We start from the raw sequence: 14,456 nt of genomic DNA on the forward strand, positions 1-14,456 counted from the left end.
GTCAGTGCCACGGACCTGGGCCAGAGTCCCAGGAATGGATGGGGCCAGGAACTTGGGGAGCCCCTGCTCCACCGGACTGGCCCAGCCACACTGCCTGCCAAGTGGAGGCCGGGTATAAAACTGGTCCCTGGTCCCTGCCTTCTCCCCTGTTGCAGCACTCAGGGCTGACCCCAGCCCAGTATGGGCCCAGTGTGTTCTTGCTAAAGATGGAGAGTTCTACCCCTGCCCTTCCGGGGCACCTCTGGCAGGGGGAGTTCTTAGACCCAGTTCTGTTCCTACCTGGCAGTGTGAGCTCGGGCAGGTCCCTTTTAATTTCTTAGCTTCAGTGTCCCATGAGTCCGGGGCTGTGACAGGTAGCTCCACAGCTGTGCCTGCTGCCCCAGTGGGAGCCCTGCACCGAGCCTGCTTTCCTCCCCTTCTGCTGCTCCTTCTCTACACCATTCTGCCCATCTGCCTGCAGCTTCCCTCCGCTCCCTATGTCTTTCTCTCACAGCTTCCTTCTACTATATTTATTTCCATGTCTGAAGCCCCTCCAGGACAAGGACCACTTTTCATTTCTCTCTTCTGTGCCCTCAATTCCCAGCAAAGACATGGCAGAGGCTCAGAAAATACTGTTGTGCTGCCCCCATGGTCTTGGTTCTAGGGATGGTTCTGTGTCTCACTCAGTACTCTGAACCTCAGTGCCCTTTCAGGACACTCCAGTTTTGATATTTTAGGAATCTACAAGCTCCTCGCCAAGTTGAGATCAGGGAAGCACTGAGCTAGGGTCGGGGGGTTGCAGGGATGGAAGGCAGGAACAGTCGGGGCCCCCTTTTCCCACCTTAGGGATCAGAGGAAGTTCCCATCCCCACCTTTCTTATGTTTCTCCTTCAGGACAATCTTGACTGTCGTGCTGCCTGCCCCATTCGGTCGGAAGTGGCGAGAGATGAAGCCCAGAGGAGAGCTGAGACCAGTGGGGGCTGGGGTGCCCAGGCCTCTCTTTCTCCCACTGTCCCCTGAACACGGATCCTGGGAATGTCTCTGCAAATGGCAGGAGGGATAAGGATCACTGCCGGGCCTGTGCCCGCAGAGGAGCAGCAAGACAGGCTGTGGTGAGGCCTACTATAGTGGACACCACCATCACTTCCTAGTAAAGAGAGGCACACACTAGGGATGAAAAGATCTGGATGTGGCCCAAGATGTTCTCAGACGGTGAATCTTTGAAAACTCTCAGAGGATGGTGGTTTGGAAATCCAGCCTCCACCAAGCCCTTCTCAGGCCTGTCAGAGCCAGGGCCTTGGGGCTGGAGTGAACACGTGTGCTGAGGTCTTGATCTGGGAGACACCTCGATCAGGGACCTGGGAAGCTTCATATTTAAGAAATGGAAGGTGAGGCTGTGGTGAGTCAAGAGTCGGGGAATTCTTTGAGGAGATTTTGTTGATTGGGGAAAGGATGGGCCTCTGAAGATCTCACACCAGGCCCCAGAATCCCACAGGGTGGAAGACTTAAAGCAGGCCCCACCTGGAAACCCTTGGTCCCCAGAGCCTGATTTCTTGAACCCCTGGAACCTAAGATCCTGAGACCCCGCCCCTCCAGACCAGGTCTTGGGCAGAGACTGGCAGTGATAGCAAAGGGTCTGTGGTGAGGGCCGTGTAATGAGGCAGGAGCAGCACAGCTCATGGTTAGAGGACTGGGCAGCTCCAGGCCAAGGCAGAGGACCAAGTGGGCTTACTACCCCCCCTCACTGATACCGAGTCATTCATATTCCTCCTTCTACAGCCCCTTTCTGCCCACATGATCTCTGAGTCAGAGACTGGCCAGACAGCCTACAGGAGTTCCCAGGAAACTGTCTCAGGCCCCAGAACAGGCACAGGTACATAGGAGGCTCCCAGGAAATGCTTGTCAAGTGGAATAGTGGCAAGATGGAATCGAGGAGCCCAGCCCTCTAATGGGACTTGCTCAACGTCATGCAGTAAGTAGCTAATCAGGGCCTGGAACCAAGCCTAGGTAGGCTTCTCTTAGCATGCTGCCTCCTAGAGAGAGGATGGAATGGCAGAGGTAAAGGGGGAGCTCGTTAGTTCAGACCCCTGGGGAGTCCCCGAGCATGGAAGGCCAGCCTCCAGTCCCCCAGGGTCCAGGTGACCCGGGCTGAGAGAGGAGGTGGAGTTGTTCCCCTTGTAGACACAGTGCAGAGGGCGGCTGGGGACTTCAGTCAGTGTAGAAACCCATCCTCCTACCCCTTTCCTCTCTGACCAGAGAAAGCGGGCCAGTTTAGCTCATCCTAACTCCAGACAGAGATGGAGAGGGGCCAAGACAGAAGGGAGGACAGAGAGGTAGCCACCAAACAAAGAACCAGTACCTCAGGGGCTGGGTGGGGAAGGCTGGAGAGGCCATTTCCTTGGGGAATGTGCTGCCTAGAGGCAGCCTGAACTAAGGACAGACACAAGGTTATCTAGCCTCCGAAAGAACAGTGACACAGTGTTTCTCAGGAGGGAAATCGGGCAGTTTGGGGCCTGCTCTTGTACGGCATGGTACTTTCTCCCAGGCCCCTCCCATGTACTTTCTCCCAGCAGCCATGATGGGAGACTGGGGAGAGGGGCTGGAACATGGTGGACCTCATGTTGCTGACCTAGGGGACAAATGAAAAATGAGGACAGTAGGGCGCCTGGGTGGCTCAGTGGGTTAAGCCGCTGCCTTCGGCTCAGGTCATGATCTCGGGATCCTGGGATCGAGTCCCATATCGGGCTCTCTGCTCAGCAGAGAGCCTGCTTCCCTCTCTCTCTCTCTCTGCCTGCCTCTCTGCCTACTTGTGATCTCTCTCTCTGTCAAATAGATAAATAAAATCTTAAAAAAAAAAAAAAAAAGTAAAATGAGGACAGTAATGGTACCGCCTGCCCCAGAGTCCTGGGCTTTAGGCCGTGGCTACCAGCCGCCCTCACCCCCTCTCCCCACCTTGTGCACTCACCACCCCATGCTGCGACTGCGTAGTGTCCTCTTCAGCTGATCGCTCACCTGACCCATCTGGAAACCCAAAGGGAAGTTGGGTCAGCCTCTACCTTCTCAGCCTTGCAGACCAGAGCCCTGCAGGCCTTCAGCCCCCCAGGCCTCACGCCACTTCTGCAGTCCCTCTGGGGCCTCATTCCCACTTCCCATTACAACCTCTCTTCACCCTCGGGTTGACCCATTCCCCACAACTGAGTTACTGCCTCAGTTTCCCCACACTGACCTCCTGGTCACCATTAGGACTGAACTTGTTGGCTGGGCTGGCGCATCTTATTCAGTGTCCATCGTGGATGGCCCACGGGCCCAGCATCACATCCCCACAGCCTTGCTTCGTGCAGCCCCCTGGGAAGCCACCCTATCCAGCCATGCTTGAAGTCACCAGGCCTTGGTATACTATCCACTCTCAGGCACTGGCCTCCAGCCCCTCTGTCCTTTCAGTTGGAACACCCTAGGACTTTATCTTCCACTCTGTGGGGTCTCAACACACAGGGCCCTGAGAGGGATTCTCTCTATCCAGCCCCAGCCTCACATACAGTCTGGTATTCTTGGTTCAAAGACCAAGAACACTGGAATCAGACAGTCCATTAGGAATCACCGAGGTCAGCCTCTCAGTGCATATGTGACACTGCTGAGGCCCAAAGAGGGGAAAGAACTGGCAGGAATTAGCTGGAGGAACCAGGACTAAACTGGAGTCACCTGATTCCTGGTCCAGTGCCCTTCCACAATGCCAACATCTGGAGAAGCGTTCTAATATGAAGCCCTCCCTTCCCCCAGTGCTGCCTCCTCCAGGAAGATTTCCTGAACTACCTCAACCCACAGGGTACAGTGTGACCATCTGTGCACTTGTTTCTGCGCAAGCCATTTGCCCTTCACTAGCTGAGGTTCCTCCGCCTCTGACAGTCCATGGCTAGGGCCCTGGGGTGGGCTGGGTGGACACTCAGATCTAGGGACAGACTCACCTTTGCAGGCCTGGCAACAGGAGGCGGGCAGTGGTAGAGGTGCAGGGCAGCCTGGTTCTGGGCAGGTCATGAGACCACAGTAGATCTGGCCTTCCTGACAGAGCAAAGGGGAGATGAGCTCCAATGAGGAATAGCCTCAGGGTTAGGAGAGACCCTGCCCTGGGGGCAAATGGCCTTGAGGTGTCCTTTGAAGTGGGTGAAGAAAGGAGCAGCAGAGCCTCCTGGGCAAGGCCCAGCCAGCTCAGAGGAGGGTCCCCTGTACCCTCCCCAGATGGTCCCCGGCCCTGAGGTAACATTCATCCTTCAGCTTCTAAAGGGTTTTCAGATCCTGTCTCTCCCACAGCTCTTACAGCAACCTGGTGAGGTGGGATTCTTCCATCCTACAGATAAGGAGGGCCCGAAGAGGGGCCCGAACTGCCTGAAACCAGAAATCAGAGACGCAGCCCAGAAGAGCCCAGCCTGTTGACTTTCTGCTGAAGTCAACACCCTCCTCCCCCGACCTGGGACAGGGGATCCAGAGAGAGGAGGGAGATCCATGGGACACCCGTCCAGCTGATCTTGCTCTTACTGAAAACCCTAGGTTCCCAGCTTCAGGACCCAGCCTGGAGAGGCAACACTGCTGAGGAAAAGGCCTTCTGGGAATCCTTTGGTGAGTCACTTCTCTTCTCTGGGCCTCACTTTTCTGCTCAGTGGAACGGGAGCCCTCCCATCTGGTTTGTAAAGAGCAGCTGGGCGGGTAGTTGTGAAAACCCTTTTCAAACCGGAAGGCATGATGTCCCTGGCAGGAAGTGATATCACCTCGAGTCCTTTCCCTATGCCTTTTGCAGTGAGGCTCAGAAGTAGGCCAGGAGTCAAGCCAGTTCCATTTAAACAAGGAAGAGAAGAAAGAAGGGGAGACCCCAGTGTCCAAGGAGAAGGGACAAAGAATCATAAGAATGTTCTCACTACGCCACCGCCATGCCATCATTCTGTCTCCTCCCACAGACTCCTCCTCATCCAGGCCCTTGTCCTTTACAGGAAGCAGCACAATACAGGGAAGAAGGGAATGTGAATTTTGGAGTCTTGCGGCCCACCTCTGAACTCTGGCTCTGCCACTTAACTAACTGTGTGACCTTAGGCAAGTTACTTAACTGATCTGTACCTCAGTTTCCACATCTGAAAAATAAGAAAGGTGATTGCCCGCTCCTAGGGCCTTGGGGTGCTGTATGGAAGTACAAGGCATCTCCACGAACCAACAGGTACGATATATTAGACTGCTGGAAGAGGCTCAAGCCCTATAAAAAATAATTGCTCTCTACGTTGATTTGTAAGTGGCCACTTTTTAGTATTTGGAAGTTGTTTGCTCTGCTGCATAGATACCTGAAGATTCAGAATCTCAGACGAATAGGATGGCTGAAAGCCACCTGTCAGCCTAAAGCAGGGCCACACTTGAGCCCACCAAGGAGGAGGGTGGAGAATTTCCAGATCAGGCCCTGCTTGGTTTCAGTCTCTGTCCCCTGGGAACACTGCAGGGTCTGTTCTTCCTGTGCCTAAGCCCAACTCTGACCACAGAAGGAGGAGCTTAAGCGAGTTCAGATTAAATCCATTTGCAACGAGCAGTCTGAACCTGTCTCTGTACCCTAGCACTGATCATTCACTCATTCACTTATTCATTCAGCAGTCATTATAGACATCTGTGTGCCAGGCCCTGAGCCGGTAGCAGCAGAAGATACAAAAATGAACTGGGCATGGTCCCTCCATTCGAGGAGTGCAGTCTAGCGGGGAACACAGAGATGGGCAAATGTGAGTATACAAGGTAAGCATGCGGTATCAGGCAGCTCATGGGGATGCAGAAGGCCAGAGACGGGCAGGACATTCTGAAGCCCAGATGTTCCCTTCCCCCGGAGCCCATCTACTCTCACTTGGCTTTGACTAGGAGGAACGCTATTGCCCCCATACCACACCACCGTGTCTTTCAGGCCTCTCTGTGCCGGCCTGTGCTTAAGAGAACGCAGAAGGACTTACGGTACAGCTGCAGAGGACACACTGGTTGGGCAGGCGGGACGGGAGCAGCTCGTGGGCACTGAAGATCTCTCCGTGTTGGTACAGGGTCCCATTGTGCTGGCAGGATTTTGGGGGGGCCCGGAGCCCAGATGGGGTGTGAGGTTCTGCAGTTAGGAGAGGGGAGAAGAAAATGAAGTTTCACATTGCTCCAAACGCTTTGTCAAAATTCACCGGGCCACTTCTCTGAAGATTCAGCATCTTATTCTATCTTGGCACTTCAACCAAGTTCTGGCCTCAGCCTTCCCAGCCAGTCTTCATATTAAGCAATCGAGAGGTCTCGCTGATACCTACATCTGACCATGTCACTCCCTCTCATGGGTCCCCACCATGGCCTTTCAGCCCCTCAGTGTCTGAGCTGGCCCTGACAAGAGCAAGAAGGCAAGGCCAGAAGCCTCAGCTCCACCGAGCCCAACTTGGTGGGGACCTTTGTTGTTAGTTCATTGCCTTTTCAGGGAGCATATCCAGGAATCCCCTGTAGTGCCAGGCACTGTTCTAGGTGGTGGGGATACAGCAGTGAGCAAAATAAGGTCCCATGCTGAGTTAGAGCCTAGTGGATTCAGCTGGAATGATCTGGACTGGCCCTGTGCTTGGTGTAAGCTCCATCATTCACTGGCTGCCACAGCTCCACTCCTCAGCACCTGCCATTTAGCCTGTACTCATCCTGCCAGGTTGTGGTGTTTAAGTTTCCAGTCCTGAGAGAACCCACTCATTCTCTCGAGACACCTTTACTAAGTGCCTTCTGTGTACCAGACACCAGGCTAGGCATTGGGAATGGAGTGCAGAGTAAGACCCAGGCCCTCCCACCCAGAAACTCACAATGTAATTGGGTAGAGAGACGCTCTACAGGCAGTGACACTGGTATGGTAAGGGCTAGGGCAGATGGAAGCATCAGTTGTCAGCACAGACAAGGAGCTCTTAACTCAGGAGCTGGGAGCAGGGGCTGGGGGCTGGTCAGGGAAGGCTTCCTGAAGGAGCCGATGGCTGAGCTGAGTCCTGAAGAAGCATTGAGCCAGGCAGGCGAAGGGACAGGGTAGGGACAGGGAGAAGGAGAGAGGAGCATGGAAGAGGAAAGGGGCCAAGGCACAAAGTAAGCAAGGGGAGGTAAGGATTCCTGGAGTGAGCCTCTACCAGAGAGGAAACATGATACCCCCCTCACCAGCCAGGATGAAGCTCAGAGCCCCTGCTCCCTGAGGGAAGCCAGACCCAAGTCAGAGCCATGGTGAGATCCCTACTGGGCTCCCGCATGGAAAATGAGTCCCTTTACACACATAATCCACGCAGGTCCCTAGCTCACCAGGAGAGCCCTGGTTGCAGAGCCTGGAGACCATAGTCTGGAGCCATGTTTGATCACCTTCCTGATGCTTCTAAGCACTGATTTTCCTCTTGACATGGTCCCCACTGGGTGCCCCTCGTTGGCCATTTGGTTACATATACACTTGGTTATGCCAATTCCTTCTCAGACTGCCTCTCTTCTCTCTTTTACCTCTGTTTCCTAGAATTCCAGTCTCAGATGCTCTTAGAATCTTAAAATCATAGACATTTAGCATGAAGACGTGTAGAGTACCTGAACCTCAGCACTGCGGGGGTTGTCCGGGGACATGCGCTCCAAACTCCTTGGGTCATTCCCAACCCCAGGGTGGAAATCCTGGCATCTCCCTACAGGGCCTGCCAGCCCCGGCTCCCTCGTGCACTGACACAGGACACGTCCACTCCCTCTAGCTCTGGTCAGCCAGAGAGGGTTGGGGCCCAAGCGTGCCATCCTTGGGCCAACCACACCCCTGTTGCCTTCAGTCACTTTCTACATTTTCTCCCTCCTCCTGCTAAGCCCAGTTACTTAGGAATGAGAAGTTTGCTGCTACCCCAGCCCTCCTTGGGGATCCAGGATGTTTCTTCCCTGGAGTACCTTTGTAGCCTCCAGACCTCTGATGGCTACAGTCTGCCCCCAGTCATTCCAGGAGCCCCCCTCAGCCAGAAGCCCACACTGGGATAGAGATAAGGGTCAGTGAGCAAGGGGGAGGAAGGAGGCTACTTACCCACACACCGGGGACAGCACTGCTGTGGCTCGGTCACAGGCTGGGGACAGTGGACAGGTGGGCAGTGGAGGCGGTAACAGCTCACATGGGCACTCTGAAGGGGACACAGGGGGGTGGTCCTGATTCCAAAGAACCGTGGCCTCCCACATGAACCCATCCTCTCCCCAAACCCCATCCCAGCTGTGGAACACTATGCTCATTTTAAACCTGTGACAGGAGAAAAGCAATCAACTCTATTTGTCCAGTCCCTCCCCTTCCCCTACTCACATGCCCCACCATGGAGGGGACTTCAGTGTGCATGGATTTGCACAGAATCTGTGTCCCCTTCCTGGTGTTTGAGAAGTATGAGTAAAAGGCTGGAGTTAGTTTGACTTTGATCTTGACTGTTGTTGTTTTAGCTCGGGGACTTCATTCTCTTCCCTCTGGCCTGAGCTTCATGGTTAAGAGAGGGCAGGTGACAGGGATGGGGACATGACTAGAAACCTGATGTGGAGAAGACTCAGGGCTTCGTGAATCTCTGAAGAATCTCCCTGAATCTCTGGGAAGTTTGGGTAACTTTATGCGAAGCTTCAGAGCTGGCACCAGCGAAGGAGGGGCCCAAAGTTATTATGATTTTTCACATACAACAAACAGAAGAGACTGGGGCAGAGAAACAGAGAGCTAGAGAGAGAGAGGGATGAGCAGAAAGAGAAGAGCTGAAGAGAGAGAGGCTACTGCCCCTGATAGCCAGGGTCTGTCAGCCCAACCACCTGACTCTCCCCTCTGTGTTGCAATGAATCATTTTCATCAGTCTTGTCTATTCAACTGCGGACTCCCAAGAACAAGGGTCAGTCCTGGTCTGTTCATCTCTGAATCGTCAGCTCAGGGCCTTGTTCCAAACCAGTGCCTGTTACAGTCTGGATGAAGGAGGGAGTGAATAAATGAGAGCCAGGAGAGGAGTGGTAGAGGGCCTCTTTGTTAGATGGAGGGTGCCAGCTTTGTCCAACTGTGAAGTTGACAGGTTTGCTTCCAGGCCCCCTGCCCACCGAGTTTCCCAGCACCTCTTGCCCCATGGAAAACCCTGGACCAGTCGCCAGGCCCTCTGGAGTCACTGCTACTCAAGATGGCCAGATCGCAAGGACTCATCAGCACTAAGGGGCATCTCAGAGTTTGTAGAATTAGTCTGAGCCCCAAAAGGGGCCTTCTAGAGTCTGAGCCCCTCAATTGAGTAACTAGAGTGGAATTCAAGGAACTGTGTGACCTGAAGAGTTAGAATCTCTCTCTTGATTATGGTCTTAGAGGAGCCAAGGGGTAGAGACAATCAGGAACGTACAGCCGGAAATAAGGCAGAGACAGGCAAAAGGTTGAACGGGCAGGGGACCAGCCAGGAGGCCTTGCAGCTAGATCAACTCTCAGAGAAGTCATAACTACCATGTACTGAGTGGGCACTAAGTAGAGGCTTTGTCTTATATATAAATATATGACCTCTCTTTATCTTCTCAGCAATCCTCAGGGTAGGAACAGCTCTCCACACTTCCACAATGAGAGAAGAGCCTCTGTCCTAGAGGTTAAGTTGCCTAAGACCCCACAACTGATGAGCACTCTCTCCAGGATCTGGGTCCTTTCCATGATGCTGAGCTACCTCTGATGGCTGGGCAGGGCGAGGGGTGGGGAGTGGCACTTGTTGGCTCAGTATCTACAGTGTGACTGCTGGGTGCCAGGCCCTCTTCTAAGCTCTGGGGACATAGCAATGAGACCAACACAGTTTCTGCTCTCCCAGAACTTGCATTCCTAGGAGTAGGAGACAGTCTCTAAAAAAATAAGTAGGAACAAGATCATTTCAGATGTCAAATTTATGGTAATAATAAAAACAGGGTGGTGGGATTGAGTTAACAAAGTTAGACTCTTTCAATAACAGCTATCAAAGAAAGCCTCATAAGGGGTCACGTGTATGTGACGGATGGCAAGTGGAAGGGACCGTTCCTGAGAAGATCTCATGGGAGAAACATCGAGGGGGAGGATCAACCAGGTAGGACTGAGGTTGAAGTGTTGGTGCAGGTGGGAGACGTGGTCTGAGAAAAGGGCAGAAGGTAGCTCCTGCAGTGCCCAAAGCAGGAAATTTAAAATTTTATTTTAGGAGCAATGAGAAGCTATTAGAGGGTTTTAAGAGTAGAAGAACGTGGTCAGTTTTATGTGCAGAAAAAAATCATCCTAGCTGCTGTGTGGAGGACAGACTTAGAGAGGGAACAGGGAGAGCCCTTGGGAGGCTGGTGTAGCAGCCCAAGGAGAGATGAAGGTGGCTTTCATTAGGGGAGCAGTGATGGTGGAGAGAAGTGGAGGGACTCAGGGTATATCTTGGAGATACCCACAGAGCCCCTTGGGTTGGAGAAATGGTGTGTGTATGAATTCCGCAGAGGGAGAAATGAATTAACGCCAGTGGATCACAGAACTTGGACTTTGTCAACTGGACCGCATGATATGTCTGGAATTTTCTGTTATGGTTTTCTTTCTGCTCTCTGGCTATATTTCATAAAGTTCTTTTTGTAAAGGCTGATTGGCCTCATATGTGCTAAGGAGAACCAAGGGGAGGCAGTTGTGGGGGGGTTGTGTCCATGCTGGAACCAGTGTTCTGCCTCGGGCCAACACAGGAGAAGGAGTGGAGAATCTGTGGGACAGATCCCAGGAGGAATGAGACCCCAGTGATCAGAAGCAGGAGAGGGGCTGGTCCGCCCACCTCCATTTCCTAGTGTCTTCTCAGAAGCTCTTCTCTGCTCTCACTTTGAGGGTTGTCTTAACAATCTTAAGAGACCTCCTGCAGTCCTCTCTTGGCTTTGTGCAGGGAAAGACAGGCACCAAGGGGCTGGCTCCAGGTAGGTACCCTGTCCCTCCCTCCCCACCCCCAGTACCAGCATCCAGACAGAGAGAGCTGAGGATCTCACACCAGCCAGGTTGGGCCCCGGGCAGCTGGACTAGAGCTATGGGTGTTGCAAGCCCCCCAAATCACTCCCCCTCCATCCTTACTCCTCCACCCTCATACCTGGCCTGAGAATTCTGGACCACATGGGGGTCTTAGTTATTCTGCCTAGTTGGTAGTACAAGGCTCTATGGAGGGTGCTGGGATGGGATCATGGGGGGTGGGGGGGCTGAGGGGAGGTGAGCTAGAGGATCTGGTCTCTGTCCCAGTTCATTCAGCCTCTGGCAGCAAAGTGGGCCTGAGTGAGCACCAAGGAAGGTCTGCCCTCAGGGACTCCATGTAGGAGGGTCGGTGACTGACAGGCACGGATAACTGCCAATAGTGATCAGGAGGAAGGGACTGAAAAACTTCTGTGGCATCCCAGAAGAAGACACCCTTGCAGGTGAGGCATCAAATAAGGCTGTTGGTGGGGGTGACTTGCAGGTGAAGCCTTGAAGGACCAATATTCGAGCTAGTGGCCTTGGGAGGACACATCCTAAGGCCGGGCGCAAGAGAGGTGGCTGGAGAAAAGGGCACAAGGAAAGAGAGGTCAGGGCAGAGAGGCTCTTGTCCTGGGACACAGGTGAGGCCGGCAGCCGCAAAGGGGAAGGAAGGCTGGCTGAAAGGTGTAGGGCCCCAGCTCCCCAGCCAGGTCCCGCCACTGACACGCAGTGTGACTTACCTCTGGCAGGTGCACAGAAGCTCCCATGTATTGAGTACTCGCTGGTGAAGCGGCATGGCCCCCCTCCCTCTGGGCCGGCATACCCGTCACAGGGGGCCGAGGGGCCAGAGGAACTTACCTCAGAACAGGTACAGCGCAGGCAGTACATCAGGCCCTGTGGCTCCAGGTAGGGGTGCCAGCTCTCACCGGGGGCGTATCTTTTCCCATGGAAAAGGCAGAACATGTCTGGACCTGGCAGACCAACCCGTGCTTTGTCAGTCCCGGGAGGCTCCAGCCCAAAGACCCTGCTTCGTGCCTCCTTGTCTCTGGCTCTGGAAAGGCTGTCATCTGGACCAGATAGGCAAAAGAGAACCCACCAGACATGCTCTCCCAGTCAGGGGCCCAGAATAGCTGAGTTCATCAACTTGATTACACACTTGCTGTGTGACTTTGGGTATGTCACTGCCCCTTTCTGAACCTTAACACTTCTCTCATAGGGCAGTTAGGAAGGTCAAACTGCGAAAGTACTTACAGATTTAAATTGTGGTATAAATGTTATTGGATGAATGATCTAAGGCCCAGAGAGGGTAAATTACACCTTTAAGGTCACAAAGGAAGTCCGTCACTGAGCAGGATGGTAGCCCACGCCTCCTGAATCTCAGCTCAGTGCTCCTTCTGCCCTCATAATCACTTTGGCTTCCTCTCCCTTGGCCCCATGTTGTTTATTTATTTACTACATCTCTGCATGTGTGTGTGTGTGTGTGTGCACGCGCGCGCACACACACGCACCCCTTCTCTCTGGGTCCTGTGACCCATCTTTTCAATAAAGCCCCTCACAGCAGCTTTCCTGTTTTTACAGTCTACTGTGTCCTTATTGACTGTGATTAAAGGGTTTGAATTGGGAAAACAAGGGCTGCCTAGGGCAAGGTTCTTAGAAAGCCGACTTTTAAATATCCTTAAAAAATAGTCATTGTTACTTCTATGACTGCACGTCAATTGGTTATTTTTGTGATCTGCATCTCAGTTGTTAGTCTGCAAGGGATTGCTTCCAAGGACGATTGAGGAAAGATTGTCTCATTAGGTTAGATACCTCTCCTGCAAGGCTGCTTTCCAGAAACCACCTCTCTCTAACTTCTCACAGCCCATCTGCCGTCCAGCACCCCCCCTTACCCATCAACACCCAGCCTGGCTCCAGGTCGGGCTTCCAGCCCCACGCCCCACCCTGCCGCCCCTCCTCCTCACAGGTAGGGTGACTTTTACAAGCTGGAAGGGATGCTACCAGTGCTACAGGAAAACTCTCCATTACCTAAAGGATAATCTGAGCTCTTTTAGGGTGGAAGTGGGCTGCCCAGCACAAGCTGGCCAAGAGTTTTGTGGAATTAAATGAGATCAAGGTATGAAAAAAGGAGCCAACATTTACTGACTCTCTTCCCTTTATATAAATTACTTAATTACTCCATTGACATTATTGTTTTGAGCGTTAAATTGGATAATGCTTGTCAAGTGCCTACTTAGCCCAGTTCCTGACACTTGTTGAATGTTATTGTTATGACAATTGTGGTTACAATGACCTGGCTAGATGGGTCATCTTGAATAGATGAGCCAGTCCCTCTCAGCTGGGTTATTGGGATTGTTACCATCCTTATGAGAAAACCAGATGGAAAACTGAGGATGCAGAGCCTGAGTGACTTGCCTGGGCCAACCAGCTAGCGATTGGAACCCAGAACTCCACCCCCAGGCAGAACTCCTGCAGTTTACCTCCCTTCTTGGCTTTGCTCCCCATCCCAGGGCCCGGAGGCTCCTCTGTCTGCCTCAGAGACCACCATACCCTATTCCCTATTTTCTTTCCTCATCCCCTAGCAGTCTAGAATCTACAGTTTGCCTTTCTCACCTCCTCCTGCCCACTTTCTAGATCTTTCTCTTAGATCTTTTCTCTAAGTTTGAACTCATAGAGTCGCAGAGGGCTGAAAGCAGCATACTAGCTGGACAGCTGGGCAGGAATTCCCTCTCAAGGAGAGGAGCTCCAGGGCTAGTCCTAACCTTTAGAAAGCTTCCCTTGTAAGAAGCTGGAACTGGCCTGCCCCTGGCTCCTTGCACAGCTCCTCCTGCTCAGCCTCTTGGACTCCCAGAACAAAGATTTGAGGCCACAGTCATGATACCTCCAGAGTCTGAGCTTCTGTGGCTGCTGGGGACCCTAATGATGAAGTTCTAGAACCTAGGTGAGGTTTGGTGGGCTGAGGTCCGGAGCCGATGACCAAGAAAGAATTCTTGGGACATCTTTGGTGCAAAATGGTGGTTTATTAAAGCACGGGGACAGGACCCGTGGGCAGGAAGAGCTGCTGCTGCCCCAGGTTGTGAGGGGTGGTTGGTTATATACGCAGGAGTTGGGTAGGTGAGGACAAAGGGGTATTCAGAAGGGCTATTGGGGCAAAGAATACTATCAGGATATTGAAGGCTTAGTTACTATCAAGTAAAGACAATTGAGAGTCTCCTGGTGGAATGTTACATTCCTGCTATCAAGCATCCTTGTTAATGAGATTTAGGTTTAGAAGAAATTTAACTTTATTTACTTTTCCTTCTACCTCCACCTCCTTCGGTTTTTATGGAGGGGAGGGTAACATTAGGCTTGAGGAACTGAGTTCTGTGTCTTTGGAAATTGGGCTATTGATAAGGTAACTTCTTTGTTGTAATCTCAAGGACATTTGCAAACCAAGGGAGACTCCTGTCTTATAGGATTGTGATCTCAGCAAGTTAACTATTTATCATTTTATGGCAGTCAGGGGTGCCTGAGGAATGCTACACCTATGGAGGGGAGCGGATGAAGGGGGGGGGGGTGCAAGGCGCCA

The 14,456-nt window shown here is 52.7% G+C and overlaps 1 protein-coding gene and 1 long non-coding RNA gene across 2 annotated transcripts in view; one reads left to right on the forward strand and one right to left on the reverse strand.

Annotated features, from left to right (window-relative positions):
• The window catches only part of CHRDL2 (chordin like 2), a 30,425-nt gene that overhangs the window by 5,765 nt on the left and 10,204 nt on the right, over positions 1 to 14,456 (reverse strand). The window contains exons 2-7 of the mRNA XM_059391279.1: positions 11,750 to 11,862; positions 8,018 to 8,111; positions 5,946 to 6,088; positions 3,942 to 4,035; positions 2,945 to 3,000; positions 852 to 1,020 (exon numbers count right to left, since the gene is read on the reverse strand). Coding sequence (XP_059247262.1) covers positions 852 to 1,020; positions 2,945 to 3,000; positions 3,942 to 4,035; positions 5,946 to 6,088; positions 8,018 to 8,111; positions 11,750 to 11,862 — 669 coding nt within the window. The remainder of the gene's footprint in view (positions 1 to 851; positions 1,021 to 2,944; positions 3,001 to 3,941; positions 4,036 to 5,945; positions 6,089 to 8,017; positions 8,112 to 11,749; positions 11,863 to 14,456) is intronic.
• On the forward strand, positions 1,008 to 5,718 carry LOC132011940 (uncharacterized). Its single transcript, XR_009402459.1, has 3 exons — positions 1,008 to 1,367; positions 4,522 to 5,179; positions 5,599 to 5,718. It is a non-coding gene; the product is annotated as an uncharacterized LOC132011940 (long non-coding RNA).

This window comes from Mustela nigripes, chromosome 1, assembly GCF_022355385.1.
Source record: "Mustela nigripes isolate SB6536 chromosome 1, MUSNIG.SB6536, whole genome shotgun sequence".
In the NCBI taxonomy this organism is placed as follows: Eukaryota; Metazoa; Chordata; class Mammalia; order Carnivora; family Mustelidae; genus Mustela; species Mustela nigripes.